Source organism: Sprattus sprattus (genome assembly GCF_963457725.1).
Source record: "Sprattus sprattus genome assembly, chromosome: 20".
Lineage (NCBI taxonomy): Eukaryota > Metazoa > Chordata > Actinopteri > Clupeiformes > Clupeidae > Sprattus > Sprattus sprattus.
Genome location: NC_137918.1, coordinates 19106050 through 19123550, shown reverse-complemented (window position 1 = coordinate 19123550; position 17501 = coordinate 19106050). Strand labels below are relative to the sequence as shown.

The following is a 17501-nucleotide window of genomic DNA, read 5'->3' as shown; positions in this document are numbered from 1 at the left end:
TGTGAATAAATGTATTAACCAAAGAGGAACATTTACAACAGATTTATTTTGCATGTAAACAAACAGCACTGTTGATGGGAGAATCTGATCCTACAATTGCTGGACCGATGGAAGTTAGCAACGTCCACTTACATTCCTTACAGCAGATTTAAATAACAGTGAGGGGAAAAACAGAAAAAGTGCATATCAAAATAAATGCTTTGCACATCCTTTAGATTCCTGCAACTGTGACCACACCAACAAGCCCACAATGTATCGCATTTAGGTTAATTACTGATTTGAGCGAAATTCCATCAAAAGCTCATGGTTATAGTTCAGCACTCCAGGTCTCATACAAACATTACATTTCCAGTGTACTAGTATCATCTACAGACTATCTTCACCATAGTGTTAGAGAGCCAAGATGAAGGAATGGACTCAGCAGTCTGATGTCATCCTCTCTGGATGGGCTGATTGACAGGTGGGTGGGGGAATAAACACGCTGGGGTCGCCGATGCCCAGTTCCAGATCAAAGAATCGTGTGGAGGTAGTCACACTGCTGTTCCTTGTGTACGTCTCCTGTACAGGGTAGCAGTCTTTCACCGTGTACACGCCCAGCCAGGCTTCATCTGAGTGTGGGCAACAGAGACAGAAAAGCCAAATACAGCATATAAAGTAATATTAAGTACACTGAACTGAAAGGTTAGTGCTTGTCATCCTGTTGATAGTGATGATGGAATGCTGCCACTAACATGAGAGCACCTGTGATACTACATCAATCCTTACTTTGGCGAGCTGGCTTTCTGTCAGACCACTCTTGCACTTCAAGCATGTCTCCTGGGCCTCCAATGAAGTTCTGGTCCTCAAAGGTGGAGTTTGAGGGGATGTCAAAGGGGTCCCAAGCCTGTGTCAGAGCTAACTTTGAGCACTGTTTAGTGACTTGCTCAATCTGGAACATTACCCCACTCTGGAACAAGTAGATGTACTCAAAGTACCTGAGAAATAGTAATATGCAGTAATTAAATGGCAATAAACACTCGTAAACTGGTGAAAATAAGCAATACAGTGATCTTATTAGTGGAAGCTATTGTTGCTCAGAGCTTGAGGAAAATAGGGAGTCGTGTGACAAACAACGCCCATATTGAAGTTGTAAGCCTATTAAACACCAGATAGCTAGAGGTTATATTTATCATGGCTTCATGATGAAGTCTCCATTGCCAATGACTCCGCTACAATAAACTGGCGACAGGACTTAACAACATCTTAGCGCCATACAGCAGTAAACCGTGACGCTGTTTTATAGTAAACATTTACATACACACAGGTTATTGCATACTATACGGTTATTTCTCAAAGACTATGTCTTTACGCTGTAGCCTATGCATTACGGATGCTAAGAGAGACACAAACAATATAATTGGTGTAGGCCTACGTACTTTTTACACGGTACATGTCCTCTCTTCTGTTCGAGTACACGAATTTGCTGATTTTGTCCATCGTACGACATTGAAGCCCGTGTGTTGCGCCCTGTGCTGTGATCATACACAACAGTCCTTCCCTCCCATTGTACAGGGGCAAGGCAAGGTAAGGCCGGTGGTGCGATAGCTGGGTTTCCCAGTGTAGATATTACCAGCGACAAGCAAAGAGTTAGCCAAAGCACGTATGTCTTCATATTTTCCATTTTAATTATTTTCTCGTGGTACAATGAAGACAGTGTAGCGCCTACGTACTGTCCAACAACTGGAACAACGGATGTTTGTACCGTACCGTTATGATATGAGTGTTTAGACGCGGGGTTGTCACCGCTGCTGCATTAGCATACCCACACGTCCAGGGGGCAATGTTTCCCCCACAAACACTTGACAAGTGGAAAGGTTGTGCATTGATTGGTTGAACCAAAGTGACGAAACATTATTTTGATGCTGTAGCTTCCACCAACATGGCTGAAACCAGTGAAACGCAACGTGGGTCAGGTAACCCAAGTAGTGAAGTAATGATTGAGAACAATACTTTACGGTTTGATTCCAGCGATGACGAGGCTCCAGAAGAAGTGAATTTTGAGGATTCCAAAAGGTCTGCTTTGCAGAGCGTAAAAGACGCGTTGGAGGCTGGCAGAAGGTAGCTCACTTGGCTAACGTTAGCATTTTGCCACCCCAGTTAACGTGTCTAGTGTATAGGTAATCAGTCACTGCATTCTCTTTATTTACAGAGAGAAAAAGACATTGAAAGAAAAGCGAAGAAGGAAGCAAGAGTTCTTTTTGGAACAAAAGGTTAGCAGAAACGTCACGCTACGTTTTTCTTGACTACGTTCCATGTGAAACTGTTAACTCACTCGTAATTTTGTCAGCATCTAATCACTAATAATGCAAATACATCCCCATTATGGTCTACAGCTACGAGTTTCACACTGTCAGTCATTTACCTATTACCTATATGTCTTTAGAAACGAAGACTTCTTCCTGAAGACGTTTTGGAGGAAATTGATGCAACACCAATAAGGTAAAGTGACTTAATTAACATGACGTCTTTCGTTGCATTCTACTGAAGTTTTCCTGAGCTGTTATTACCCTCTTCTATCCTATTCTAGACATGATGCTATCCCATGCAGTGCAGAAAATGAGGGTATGTAGTTTTAAGTGAATAATTGACTTTCGCCTGCTTATTTGAGGTTTGCGAACGTATTGTTTGCGAATATGTATTGGTGTCACTTTAAATGTGTGCTTTTGGTGGGGCAACACTGCTAGCGTTTAAGAAATGTTTAATTGTTCTTGCCTTTAGTGGAGAAAGGAAAAGCAATGGATCTAAGTGATCTGAAACCGATCAAAGAACAAGCACGAAGGTAAAGTTCCAAGTATTGCCTTTTGCTCAATGTTCTGTCTTTCGAATATGTCCATTGAATATGGATTTTAATGACCTCAACCACTATGTAGTTTACAGGCAAATTGTAGTGTAACAACAGTGAAGCACCAGATTACAGCCAGTACACATCAGAAAGAGGCCATGGACTTTGTTCAGTCTCGATTCTATGGACAAGGGACTCGGCGGGCAACAAGTAAGAACATGTTTGACTTATTTTACTAGTGAGTTGATCTTATCCTCCATGTGGGGTAAATTCCCTATCTTATATTAGAATTTGCACAAATGGGCAGGGTCACTGCCTAATGAAGATTATTTTCTTAGTTTTCAAGTCAAAATCATAATGAATACCATACAGTATGTGTGATGATAAAACTAAATTTAAAAAGGAAAGTTTCAAGAGACAAACCTAGTCTCCATAGGTGCAAAAGTAATATGCAGTTTAAAGATACAAACATGTGTTCCCACTCTGAATGGGTTTTCTTTTTGTTTTCCTTTCAGACAACGAACTTCTTTCACTCAATAATAAGAAGGGGGTCAACAAAGGTGCTGCATTCCAGTTTGCTAATACAAAACTGAGTGAGTTCTATTTTTATTTTTTTTTAAACAATTCATTTTATTATTATTGACGAAATGCATTTTATGTCAGTATTTAACCCTGAAAATATGGTCCCTGCATCTAGTGTCATCTATGCCTATTTTGATGATGGAAATGTAGTATAAGCCAGGGTTTAAATCACTGTCCTTCCAGGTACTGTAGAGAGGGAAAAGGCTGAGAAGAGCAACAAGAGGTGGCTGCACAAGAAGAAGCTCATCAGCACATGAATATGACGGAGGACAAGACCATACCCAGAGGAGCAGGAAGAGCACCACTTTTGGGATTGGAGGTCTACTCGCAGACCTCTAGGGGATGACTCAGGCCAGACATATCTTGGCTGACTTTCCAGTTGCTGGATAGAATTTTCAGCTTTTCATCTGTGCAACAACTGTACATCTTTGTCTTCTTTAGGAGGACTTGGTTGTGTAATGTCTTTTTTTTTTACCCTCAAAATCCTTAATAGCCTTATAAATAATAGAGCTGGTTAAAGTGATTGAGTCGGTTGTTGACACTTAATTTCTGAAATCACGATGAAGGCAGATGCCTTTGATCAAGTCAATGACAACAGTTTCTTAAAATAAAAAACTTGACACATGAATTAATTTGATCTCAACAACATGAATGTGCCATTATCAGCTGTTCCCCTTAGATTCATGAGACTGCCATTTAATCGAGAACTGTAACCAATGGACTTCTCAGAAGCATCTACATGAGCAGAAAGACCTGAAGAACAGGAACCAGTCAGTCCCATTACATGTTCAACCTTAATGCTCAAGTATATATTAGTATTGTACTGTAATAGAATAGTATTGTCTCTGAAGGCATAACCCTACACTGCAGCATTGTCTTACGATCAAAATGTTTACTAAAGTACATTTACAAAAGTACATCTATCTGTTGGACCTGTACTTATGAATAGGTAAATGTGTTGGCAAAATATATTCCTTGACCCTTCCATTATGTGCCAAGGCAATAGGGGAAAAACTCTTCTAAATGTTAGCAGCCATGGAAACTAAATGCCTATATGAAGAAGAGCCTTACACAACTGAAGCACGGTCCTCCTGGGTGGGGTAATTTTATTGTAAATTTTAAGACAGTGCTGTTGACAATACTGAGCCAGTCTCCAAAGTCATTACTTTATAAAGCACAGCACTGAGAGGCATAGGGGTATGAGTAATAAATCAAAATGGCCGACAGGGTCTCTTTCAGACCGGACATGATGAACTTCTTGTCAGATATACAGCCATACTTCGCAGAAACAAAGCAATAGGTTATCTAAGAGACTGGCTTAAAGGAGAAAAACAAAGCGAGAAAACTGAAAAGAATGAGTGGGGGCAAACAGACAACACACAGTTTAAAAGAATCTGCGGCCCAAACATTGCATCAAAGCTGCTGAGCTGTTGGCAAAGGGAAGTGGAGGTTTACACACAGGAATGTCCTTACAAGAGGAGCTCCTACAATCTCATTATATACCTAATCCCGCAGTATTATACTTTATGGGTTGAAACTTTTTATTTTCTTTATGTAAATTGCTAAGTATTTCACACTTCTTATTAATGCAAGATCACTCGGGATTCACTCAGGACTCAGTGACATGTACACAGGCTGACACTTGTGAGTAGCGAGGGTTCACTGTGATGGGACCTTTATTAGTTGGTCGTGCTGATTCGGCCAGCCTTCAACCAAGAACAAATATATATTCATATGCAAGTTTAATAATAATAATAACATTAATTATAACCATAATTTGCATCATGCCTTGTAAACTAGGAAACAAACAATCAGAGCTTGCCTCCCCACCCCCAATCCATATTTTAACATATCCTCAACCCAAAAATTAAAAGGCTTTAAAATTTAAAAAAAAAGATAAGCCAAAGAGAGAAAAAAAAAAAAAAAGAACCATGTAATGATCTCTAGGGATTTTTTTTCTGGCTTAGGGATCTTCATCCTGATGTGCCATAAGTCTCACGTGGCTTAGGAAGAGCAGATCCAGTCTTCAGAGAGGGCCAGGGCCCTGGTGGGAGCGGGGGCTAAGAGAATGCACTGGGACCCTGCTCAGCACCCTGGCAGGCCCTGCTTGGGTCGTGTTGGTGGGTGGTGATAACGGGGAAGGGTCAGGGTCAGGGTCTCGCTGCATTACCGAGGGGAGGGGAGGGGCAGATGAGGGTGGGTTGTCTAGAGGTTAGTGCAGGTAGTTATCCACTGAAGCGAAGGCGCAAGAGCCGATGCCCGTGCGCGCCATGAGGGACAAACACTGCGCAGCCTGGCCCACCGCCTGTGCCAAGGGGGGCTGCTTGGGCAGGTTGTGAGTTTCTGTGAACAAACACACACACACACACACACACACATTAAGTGACAGATGATTTGACTATGTGTACACTCAAATTTAAAACACACACACAAACACATACAACTGTCATACATGACACAATCAAAGCACGATTTGGTATTTACGTCCATAAAAAAAAAGTGGTAAAACCTTCTAGACTCCAAACCAATGACAATTGGTCAGAGAACATATAGCTGGCTTACCTAATATTGCACTGTTGAGTGTGGAGCAGACGGGCTCCCTTTGGATTGAGTCCAGCTGATAGCCCACTGGACTGCTCCAGGGATCGGAGTATGCAAGCAGGCTAAAGGCATCCTACAGAGACAGACTCCAGTTAAAGGTCGTGAAGGAGTTCACATTACAGTTAAAAACGCAGAGGAATTAGCTGCAGAAAAGCTATCAGTTTTTTTTCTTATTTCTCTATGATTAGCTATTGGCATAGTCATAGGGAGCACAGTTCCTAGCATATAGCATCACTACAGAATATTTACAGAGTAAGTGGTTTCTATGTCTAGAATCCCCCCCCCACAAAAACAGCAGTTGTGAGAAAACTCTGGCATTATCAAGCAGCGAAAAACAAATCAACTAACAACTCTCGCCTTTCAGGTCTGTCTAGATGACAGACACTTAGGAACAGCTTAATCTCGCTCAGTCGGTTTTTCTCTGGAAGAGTTTGACCAGTTTCTTAAGACATCAAAAGAGCTCTGCAAAATATTCTCCCCAAATATCTAACCTTTTAAATATCACAGTTGTCAAGAGAGTTAAATGAACTTGACAGCTGTGCACTAGGCACTCTGAGATTCTTTTGAATGGAAAGTGCGTTAAAAATAAAATAATTATTATTATTATTATTAACTTCACTAATCATCATGGGCCACGCACCTTCAGCATCTTCTTGTTTGCGGCGTTCTTGCCGCGCTCCCGGCGGAGGTGCTCGCTCATGCTCTGCAGCTCCCGCCCAAAGTGGATCATCCTCTCGATGGCCGCCTGGCTGCCTCCGCAGAGCTGCCTCTTGAACTGAGCCAGCTCAACCTCTGTGCAGGCAGACAGAGAGATAAATAAACAAACAAACAAACAAACAAACAAACAAACAAGCAAACAAACAAAGCCCCCTGGCCAATTAGACATGGTTCTCTTGGCCAAGCGGCACAAGAATAGGTCACAATGTACATTTGAGGCCACTGAATAAAACTATGGCAGGAGCGGAGAGCAGGGTACGGTGGCCCATGTAGCAAACAGTGAGATAATAAGTCACAAATGAGAAAATGAACAATATGTTTTAAAAGGTTTTTTTTTTCAATTTGGGCTAAATGATCAATGACATTCCAATTGTCGACATAAAATAGTTTGAGAAGAGATTAGAGTATCTCAGCATTATCGAGCTACAAATCATAATTCTACAACAAACTTAAATGATATAGTTATAGATTAGATTATCGTTCAAAATGTCAGCCAAGATAAAACATGTGCTTGCCTCCAACGGCCTCAGGGAATGCTGAGAAACAAAAATATGCAGTCAGCAAATGGACCTAAATCCCTAAAACAATTAACTGGAATTCACATAATAGTAATAATAATAATAATAATAATAATAATAATAATAAAAACCTCTCTGAAGAGAAGCTGTGCCACCTCTGGACTTCTATTTAAGCAGTGATTCAAAAAATAACAGTACTGTTCCCTTTAAGAGGACCATAATAGGTTTATCTTAATTCTACAGCACTGTCACTAGCTGGCTTGACTATTGGCTACCATGTGTGCTCCTGTCTATCATGATTTCCTACTCAGTCTTCCAAGGGCAGTCAATCACAAGAATGGATCTATTAAATCTGTTCATGCCTTCACATTTTTCATTACATTTGAACTATTTCATATCCAAACAACCAATGGTGTTTCAGATATGTGATCTTTGTCATACGTGAGCTTGGAAGGAAGGCCTTAAGGGATATGCACATTGCTATATGGCTGCTCTCACCCATCTCGGCATCACAGTCCTCTGGTTCAACTGCATGTGTTGATCCATTGAGAAAGCCATTGGAGGACGATTCAGACACACCATTGGAGAAGTGATCCACCTCCATCTCCACTTCACTGCTGTAAATGAAATGGTTACCATTCACCTGAATTAAAATCTCATTTGTCCATCAACATGTGTTCTTCTGTTGGCAAGGCTAATAGCCAAGGGATGGTGGTCAAGAAGGAGTGCATTTCTAGGAGAACATTCCTACAACCACATTCAAAAACTCTAAGAACAGTGACATGCATGGCATTTGTGTACATCCTACCTCAATGTTATCCTAGCATTCCAAAAACATTCATGGAAAATGTGTACAATTCCAAAGCAGGATGTTGGAACCCATGTGAGCCATAACCACTAACAGCACAAAAACCTCAGAAGTCCCACTGAATAGTAACCTCTAAACCCAAGTATGAAATCCCATGGGTACAGAGTGACCCATACCCGACAACAGACTCCCGACTGAGGCGGCCTGCGTGAGCAGAATGCACACTACCTGGTACTGGGCTGCTGCGGCTGCGGCTGCGGTGGCTGCGGCTCCTGCGGCTGGCTGCATGTGCCATTCAAGCTGCTGAGGTCACCACCGGCCAGGGTGGAAGGGCAGGCCTTCATACAGTTGGCTGAAGAGGTGGCTTTACTGGACAACACACCATTACAGCAGTTACTGTCCAGCCCTAGGGAGAGAGGAACAAGGTCAGCGGGAAGGGTAGGGTCTTTGTGTTAGGTTCACTCAAGCAGTACTGACAGTACTCAAAGAAGAAAGCTATAATCAGCAAATGGATGCTAAAACTGCAACACAACAATGTTGCTACTATTAGAGGGTGACAGAATATACCATTTCAGCACTAAGACTGGTAACTACAATAGACCATTTAGCAATAGACCCCTTCAGAACTGTAAGACTGGTAACTAGAATAGACCATTTAGCAATAGACCCCTTCAGAACTGTAAGACTGGTAACTAGAATAGACCATTTAGCAATAGACCCCTTCAGAACTGTAAGACTGGTAACTAGAATAGACCATTTAGCAATAGACCCCTTCAGAACTGTAAGACTGGTAACTAGAATAGACCATTTAGCAATAGACCACTTCAGAACTGTAAGACTGGTAACTAGAATAGACCATTTAGCAATAGACCACTTCAGAACTGTAAGACTGGTAACTAGAATAGATCATTTAGCAATAGACCACTTCAGAACTGTAAGACTGGTAACTAGAATAGATCATTTAGCAATAGACCCCTTCAGAACTGTAAGACTGGTAATTCGAATAGATCATTTAGCAATAGTCCACTTCAGAACTGTAAGACTGTGCAGCTCATCTCTGTTACCCAGTGTATGTGTAACATATTCCTGTGTCCTCTGTGAGATTCCAGTTAGAGTACCTGTCAGGTAGGCTTGAGGGCCACTGGCTTTGTGAGTGGGGCTGCTGAAGGGGCGGGGCGAGCCAGGGTAGCTGTCCTGGGACTTGGGGCTCCGCCCTCCCAGGCACCGAACCTCACTGTCCGTGCCGTTCACCATCTCAATGAACTGCCTGACTCTGGAGGAGAAGAATGCCATTGGGATGAGTCATGCTGGCGCCTAGGTCTTGATTCAAGCAAAACATGCGTGGAAGGATGATTCACACAGATTGCATCCTTAAGTGTGAGCCAGGACTTACTTCAACATGAATAAGAGATCCGGGTTTCTCTCCAAGAGGCTGGGGTAAAGCTGCTGTGTGGTGTCTATAGCTTCTCCCATTCTTCCTGACAGGACCAACTTCTGGATTTCTGAAAGCATTGTTCCCATGCAAATCACTCAAATGTCTTCATCCCAACCAACTTCAAATCCCACAGTGCAGCTGTGCGTTATACACTACAACAAATATAGGCCTACACATTTCCTCCAAATATCACTTCCACCTGACCTTTTTTTAAACTTTGTTAGGGAACTACATTTTTAACATTGGCAAGAGCAAGAAAACAAACTCTTTTCCTTGTTTGGCTGCTAAGCAAACAAGGCCATAGGTCAGGTGACCAGTGGAGACTCACTCTGTCTGTTTTTGATGGAAGCCAGTTCCTCATGCACGGCCTGATCAGTGGATTTGGCAAAGGCCTCAGCAGTGGCGCAGTAGCTGTGGTGAACAAGGTAGGAGGCCACCATCCTGAGAGAGATGGGAAGGAGGGGGAGGTCAAACTCAAGAGCCAATGTGATCTCAATAGCATCAGCCCTTCAGAATGAGGGAATTTCACAACCAACAAACAAACAAGCAAAACATTCATATGATAGCAGCCCTTCTAAAACATGGCATTTTGTGTTCACTCTCCTAGGCAGGAGACTCACTTCTGGAGCATGGCTTGCCATTCTCCCTCTCGCTCCCCTATGGGGAAACGGTCGATCTGGGCTTGGATCTTTGTCCTCCATTCGCGCATGTAGTCCTCAATGTCAAAGACAAAGGGGTGCTGCCCAAAGTTAGCATCCACCACCTCCCCCGGGGTCTGGAGTCCGACTGTAGGGTACAGGTTGGGCTGTGCCGACAGAGAACGACATGCAGAGGAAGAGGTTAGTGTTCACATAGTTCCAATGCTGGTGATTTCTCTTACAATGATGAATGAAGTTATAAAAAACATACTGACAAAAGATTTGACTTCTGCTGAAGGTGATTTAACATACACTTTTCTGTGCTGACAGATATTCATGTTATGACAACATAACTTTTCTTTGTACTCTGAATAAAAAACATAAATGAAAACGAAAAACTGACATGCTGCCTTTTTTAGACTAAACTATTTTCCATTTGCTCATCAGACTGAGGTGACATTTTCAGTTTCTGTGTCACAAACCAGCTCCACGGCAGAGATTTCAAGGAAGGCATTTCATATTTGAGTGGAGGAAACGGTCAAGGCTGGTCAAGGCAACACATTTTATTCAAAACACCCACAGAATGTTGGCCTGCTGCCAATGATGTGTTCTGCTCAATGGATTATTGTTTTATCTCTAAACAAGCTGCCATTCAGCTACTGTCGGGGGGAAATGACACGGTGCTACGTCTTAGTGAAGTTAAAGGTAGAGTTATCCAGCCAACAGCACTGATACAGTAAAATACGTCACACCTCCTGTGAGGTGAAAAGTAAGAGGAAATCCTTGGTTGCTATACCTCTCATCTGCACGGTAACAACCTACATCTCCCATCACTAATTTAAGTGCAACCAAACTACTTCTTCTTCTTCTTCTACTACTACAACTACTTCTACAACTACTACTACTACATTAATGTTAGATCTTATCCATATAAGACACTTGATTGGCAAGCAAACCAATATGGGTTAGCTTTTTAGCAGGTCATCTTTGGTTTAGCTGCTGCTAAGATTAGTTATTCAATGGTTATAACATCCTTGGTATTAAATTAGCAGTGACAGTTGTATTTATTAAAAAATGAGAAAAGAAACCTCTAATATTGTAGCTATGTGGCCAATGCTTACAAAAGTATTTTGTGCAATTATTTCTCCACTTTCTCAGTGAAGTTAAAAATATAGATTTGATTCATTTATGCATAGAATCACCTCGCTGGTCATTTTTTTTTTGTTATGGAAAAATGATCAACACCTCTCCAAGGATACAACCTTGAAACTAGAGGATCAAACTCCCAAAACAATATGCCAATCCAGATTCTGGAACGGCAACAAATTGAAATTTCAGCAGCGTATCCACAGTACTGCTGCTCATAAAACCAATTCAGGGCTACATTATCACAGAAGCCAATCAAACAATCTTTCAAGCTCAGACAAATAGGCCTGGTCAGATAGCAACAGTACAGTACAACATCTGGTTCAACTTCAATAAACTGCAAATACTTTTGATACTCACCGGTAAATCTGTGAAAGCTATGCCTGTAGAAGGGGGGGGGGGGGAAAAGACAATTTTATCTGAACACTGTTTAACCAATTTCTCACAGATTACCTGTATACACAGTCTGTCAAATGTTTATGTATGAGCAAAATTGATTCATCAAACTTTTTGGCAAAGAGCAACTTGGAGTGGAGTTCTGTGTTTATTATGGAATGAATATTATGAATGGCAAACTTGTATACCTAGACTGTGACCATTCTTTGTGTAAAAGCAGGTGTTGTTGATGAGGTTGACACAGCAGCCAATCACATCCCCAGTGGTGAACGTCGGGCCATAGGGCTGCCCTGTACCCGATGAGCAAAAGGAGTGGCCATCATCTCCGTGGTAACCATATGAGTGTTTGTCCCAACCTGAACATAACAAAAAGAAATACATGTTTCTGCGTTCTTGAAAGATGAACTGCTGTGTGAAAAGCTAATGGATTCAGCTTGGGGGTTTATCTCTTCAGTACTCTGCAGCACTACTAAGGGCCCACCCATTGTCCTGTGACTTGTTAAAAATGGACTGGGTGTCACCCAGTTCTGCCAGATATCCCTCACTGGCTGCATGTGACCCCATCACTGCAGTGTCATCTAAGGCCAGAGTGTTCTAGTCTCTAAAGACACACCCCAAAGGAAACAACATAAAACAGGCCTACTTATAAGTGGTTTGTAGCTGTATCTCAGACCACACACACACACACACACACACACACACACACACACACATATGCACAAGCACAGCAAAAGAAAGTGCACCTACGGACTGTATGGAAACTTGCAGCATTGCTTTACCTGGAAGTCTGTTCATGTTGACCCCCTGTGCAGACAAGCCGATTCCCATGTAACTGAAAACCATAGAAAACCAAACTAAATGTTAATACTATTCCAATCTGACAGTGTGATATGTAATGTAATGTTATGTGAAAACCTAAACCTAAAATATTCTTCACACCATACAAACATAACAGGTTTGCTCCCTTACCCATCTCTCCCTTTACTGATGATTTTCACCTCAAAGTAGTAAACACCACATGCTGCTGGGATGGGGTGGGTTGCCCGTACAGAGGCAGCGTCTTTTGGGGTCTTTCCGTGTCCTTAGTGGTTGAGGGAGACACATACATTGTCCAGTAAGAACATAATGCAGGCAATTCAAATGAGAGGGTGCCAGTGTAACGTATAACAAATCTGACCTACCAAAAATTCCACCATCACTAGCGGCTAAACCTGAATTTCGTACATGTTCTTACCTTACTCAAAACATTAACCTGTGTAATTGCCCATTTTAAATACCATAGATTACGTAATAAAAAAAATACAATGTAAAAATGTCATGTAACAAAAGAGTCGGCCAGTAGCTACATATCAAACTAAAGCATCTCATCTGACACGCATACAAAAATAAGCGGACGTTTCAGTTCACTATCGACAAGGTGATAAATATACTGAAAGAAATGGCTAGTTGAGGCTTCTGAGTAGGAGATAGCTGAAGATGGAGGCTTGACGTCATAACTCGGGGAAAATGTTTAGCAAGCTAACGACAGCAAGCTGATTATAGTTAGCTTTAGAGCTTCAATATGGCGAGATTGCACCATGACTACTAACAGTTATGAGTGCATCCTGCGCAATCCACCTCGTATGCGTTTTCAAAGGTTTCAACAATACAGTCAGCTCTATTTCTGTCTGATTTAGTTAATCTTTAAGTTGACATCATGCTAGCTGTTATCTTGTTTACTCGTTAGCTCTGAACTGAACCGATCCTGTACCAAGTCAACATTTCCGGACCTGGCTGACCTGTTGGGTCTACTGAACTAAACGATAGCTTTACTCAACTGACATGTAAAGGACAGTGTCACTAGTCGAGTCCCAGATTGATACAAGACGATCTACAATATTGACTATGTAATCATACTGACAAACAGCGAAAATCCTACTGTATGAAATAGCTGGGAATAATACACTGGCCTCAAAACTCATAGCTAGCACATAAACAACTTGATGCGTACAGGGTAGCTGTCCTCCAAACTAGCTAGAGCAGGTATGTAGGTGACATTAGATTTCACAAGCTTAACCGAAATAAACTGTCGTTAAGTCAAATCGGTTAACTAACAATAAAGGCTCCACAGCTCCAAACATCTATATTTAGACTCAGTGAAATGATATCGCCTGTTAGTTAGCAAGTTGGCCTTTAAAGCTAAGGCATGCTAACATTTGCATTAAGCTAAATAGCCAGCGAGCTACAGTAACGTTAGCTTATGTTGATGTTACTTCATAAAGTAAGTTAGCGACCTAGCTTGACAGCTGTTACAGACTAGCTTGCTACATAGTTCAAGCAAATAGTGTCTGACATTACAACACACTAAATCGGTGGCTGGTTATTTTTAGCAAGGCAAACGTAGCATGTTAACCAGATTGGCTGTTGTGGATTCCCAAGAGAAAACAACAAACTAACCAAACTGTTAAACCTACCTATGCGATAAGTTAGCAAACTAACTAGCTAGCCACTGCAGCTAACACTGATTTGGTAATAATGTATATAGCAAATGTGACGCAAGCTAGCTACAAATAAAGTTAGCATCCGTCGTTTAAGGTAGCTAGCCTGTAAGAACGTTGGTTTATTTTCGTCGTACCTTTGTAATGTACTCGTAGATTGTTCTGTGAAAGACCAATGTAACTGAACTTGTCCTTGGGACTCCATGATCTAGGCAGTAGAGTCTCTTGTTCATTTACAGCTGGATATAGACTTCTAAGTCGCTGATTGAGCTCCTTTTCCTGCTCGTTAAGAGCAGAGTCCCCGTGAACAACAACCGACATCAGAAATCCACAGCCCGATGATGGTCCTGACATGACGATTAGTTCGGTTTCGGGTGTTTTAATAGCTAGCCAGCTTCTTTCAGCTGGGCTGCTATTCAAGAGTGACAATTTTTAGTCGTTTACTTGACCACAAATATCGTGGTCCTAGCCAGCTAGCTTCAATGCTAGCACCGAACAACTCGAGTTAGCTCCTCAGCTTGGTTGTCCAAGTAAGCAATCGTAACAGCTAGCTAACATTAGCTGACAAGCACAACGCAAATAAACTAAGGCTTTAACCAACATTTGCCATCTAGAAAATGTTAGAAAAGTTCGACGCTATGCGTTAACAAGATACACAATAACCCCTATATACTATATTGACACTGGACATCGACAGATAGCTCTGTAGGTAAACCCGATCTTTTGTTTGTTGTTAGTGAGGGATCCACAAATCTGATTGGCTGAGAGAAGGTCCAGTCACACTTCCTCGAGGACATCATACATGACCAGACATAACAACTTATTTTCCAATCAGGTAGCCTACTGTAACTTCAGGCTAAGTTGGCTATCCATAAATTGTCGGAATTGTCTGTCTGTATGTATGTATTTTTAGTAAAGGTATTTAATAGTCGCTTTTGTCTAAAGCCACTTACAACTTAGATTATATAATGCAAACGGGTTACATTACGTGAAATACACGGGGAAGAATGCAGCCTTTGTTATAGCAATTGATTTCCCCAATATTTGACACAAATTGAACATTAGCTGCATGTAGCCTACCTATGGATGGATATGGAAATACAAAATTGAACATTACATGTAGTCTACTTATGGATGGATATGGAAATACATTAGTTAAACATTGCATGTTGTCTAATTAGTGTCATTATGGATGGATATAGAAATTACAAATTATTGTCTAGTAAGGGTAATGCCATAATGCTTTCTTAATTAAGAATGATCAGTGATCAGTTAACTTATATGAAATGTTTTCTCATTGGTTCTCATAGTTTCAGAAAATGTTTATCCACATTCCTTCCTCATCCCAACTGTCAACAGGCTTGCATTTTCAATGTCACAGTCTACCAACATATTTTCTGTTGCGTTATTATGGTTGGATGTAGGGACATCCTGTATGGACATATACCGACTCCGTCATGTTGCAAAAGACTACAAAAGTCAAATCTTCCAAAAGTGTTTCATCATTTAATTTCTTGTCACAAAAATGATAGCTGACAAAATAACTGCTAAAGTCACAATGTATTGACACAACATGTTATATTCAAGACATTGATCTGTTTTTGCGAATTCCATAAATCACAGAGAAATCATATTTATGACATTTGATCATTAAGGGATAATCATAGATCAGGTCCTTTGCACAGGGGTGCATTTGGTGGCTCAGACTAACATTCCTCAACTTTTTGCATACAAACATTTGAACGTGTGAAAGACAGCTCTCAGTCATGTTACAGTTAGGCAAACATACAACCTCCATATTCAGTTGAGTGCTCTATAAATATGCAGATAATCCTTCATTTAAAGTATTTTTAAACGCTAATTAATTACATATTTAAAGTTCTTAACGCAGTTAACGAAGAAGAGTTGTTTCTTGTCAGTGTTTGGTGGACCTGTCCTTCAAAATGACAAACATTTCAAAGCAGCTGTTAGCAAAACAGAGAGCTATTGGTAATGCTACTTTTGCTAGCTGAAAACTACTTCTACTTATGTTCTGTTGTGTCCATTGCCCCATCATATATTATTTATTTTTGTTGGTTCCAAACTATCCAAAACTGTGGTGGCAAATAATGGATATAATATTGTATCCACATAAATGGTGTCCTCTAACCACGCTGGAGCAACACGTCACAGTAAAAGTCAGGCTGGTGATGTGGATGGTTGCCCTTTGGTTGTTAGGGTGGCACGCAGTCCCAGAATTCGTGGCAAAGGCACTGGCAGAGCCCATACGCCATGATCATGAGCAGGCTTGCGGGCACCAAGCTGACCAGCAGCACGCCCAAGGTGGTTTTCTGCATTATGAGCAAGTAGACGCCCAGAGGAAGAGAGCTGAAGTACAGCAGACCCAGGAGCCACACCAGGGCCCGGGCTGACGTCTGACACAGCAGCGCTGCACAATTCCACACTGTCCACCTCTGCGTGATAGAAGCCATGGAATCCGGGCTGGAGGAGCGGTAGTCCCGGCTACGGCCTGCCAAGGGCCCTGACTGACGGCCAGACTCCGGCGGAGGCTCCATGATGGTGATGACCACGTAGTTGGAGCTGTGCAAGGAAGAGGGAGAGGCTGTGGCAGACGGGCCCACCAGAGAGCTCAGGTTCCTCGGACTGAGGAGGATCTCTCCGGGGCACTCGTGAAGATTTCTGTGGTTGCGCACCTGAAGGGACAGCGCCGTCACCAGGTTACAGTCATCGGGGAGGCTGCCCACCGCTTCTCCAGGCAAACCGGTGATGTATCGACAGAACGGGCACACTATTGCATTTGGCGGTGACTCCCCCAAGTCCAGGATTTTGGCCAAGCACTTGGCACACAGCCGATGGCAACACTCGAGCACCTTGGGCCGGCGGTTGGAGAGGCTGTAGGGGCAGTAGCAGATCTTGCATTCTAGCTCCTCTGTGGCGACGCCGTCCTCCAGTGTCTGTCCCATCATCTCGTCCCCTCTTCTCAGCTCTGGCGGACTGGGCACTCAACGGGCAGGGCCTGGGAACATAGTCGCGAGGCAGCTGCAGCTACGCCACTTCTTGGGTCCGGAGGGTGTCCCATGCAGGCTGAGTGGAGCAGGGCAGGGTAGAGCGAGAGCGGAACATCCCCCTGTGCTGTGCCACACAGCTCTGGGCTGATTCGTGCAGAAGAGCCTTTCATGCACTGTGTGGAAGGGTGGGGAGAGGCCGCCACAGAAAAGATAACTGTTAACACAGCAATAGAGAACAAACACAACAGCAACAAAGCAGCCCCTGTAAAACCAGGGCTGGAATTTTCTAGCTGGGCCTTTTGTTGCCAGTGCAATTCAGTCCAATTAGTGGTGCAGCACGTCTTTCTGGTACAC

The 17501-nt window shown here is 42.3% G+C and overlaps 4 protein-coding genes across 5 annotated transcripts; 1 reads left to right on the top strand and 3 right to left on the bottom strand.

Annotated features, from left to right (window-relative positions):
- Window positions 1-49: 49 nt before the first annotated feature.
- On the bottom strand, window positions 50-1791 carry epdr1 (ependymin related 1). Its single transcript, XM_080859764.1, has 3 exons — window positions 1416-1791; window positions 766-974; window positions 50-608 (listed from the first exon to the last, which is right to left on the bottom strand). Exons 1-3 carry the CDS (start codon window positions 1658-1660, stop codon window positions 418-420), a joined length of 645 nt encoding a protein of 214 aa, XP_080715890.1. The 5' UTR covers window positions 1661-1791; the 3' UTR covers window positions 50-417.
- A 127-nt stretch (window positions 1792-1918) lies between these two features.
- nol7 (nucleolar protein 7) lies at window positions 1919-4259 on the top strand (the record flags this gene model as incomplete). The annotated part of the gene is made up of 8 exons (XM_080859007.1): window positions 1919-2097; window positions 2189-2249; window positions 2423-2478; window positions 2567-2601; window positions 2758-2818; window positions 2910-3031; window positions 3337-3414; window positions 3587-4259. The coding sequence occupies 8 exons, from the start codon at window positions 1919-1921 to the stop codon at window positions 3658-3660; spliced, it is 666 nt and encodes a 221-aa protein (XP_080715133.1). The 3' UTR covers window positions 3661-4259.
- A 225-nt stretch (window positions 4260-4484) lies between these two features.
- ranbp9 (RAN binding protein 9) lies at window positions 4485-14858 on the bottom strand. 2 transcript variants are annotated; one of them, XM_080859649.1, is made up of 14 exons: window positions 14277-14858; window positions 12632-12743; window positions 12442-12494; window positions 11851-12018; window positions 11627-11649; window positions 10103-10287; window positions 9811-9923; window positions 9441-9549; window positions 9166-9320; window positions 8276-8453; window positions 7738-7856; window positions 6645-6796; window positions 5966-6077; window positions 4485-5746 (listed from the first exon to the last, which is right to left on the bottom strand). In XM_080859649.1, exons 1-14 carry the CDS (start codon window positions 14491-14493, stop codon window positions 5616-5618), a joined length of 1827 nt encoding a protein of 608 aa, XP_080715775.1. In that variant the 5' UTR covers window positions 14494-14858; the 3' UTR covers window positions 4485-5615. The 2 variants fall into 2 exon arrangements, with proteins under 2 accessions (XP_080715775.1, XP_080715774.1); XM_080859648.1 differs by having other exon boundaries at window positions 10103-10297; window positions 11628-11649.
- Window positions 14859-16352: 1494 nt separating this feature from the next.
- rnf182 (ring finger protein 182) lies at window positions 16353-17105 on the bottom strand (the record flags this gene model as incomplete). Its single annotated transcript, XM_080859741.1, has 1 exon — window positions 16353-17105. One exon carries the CDS (start codon window positions 17103-17105, stop codon window positions 16353-16355), a length of 753 nt encoding a protein of 250 aa, XP_080715867.1.
- Window positions 17106-17501: the final 396 nt, after the last annotated feature.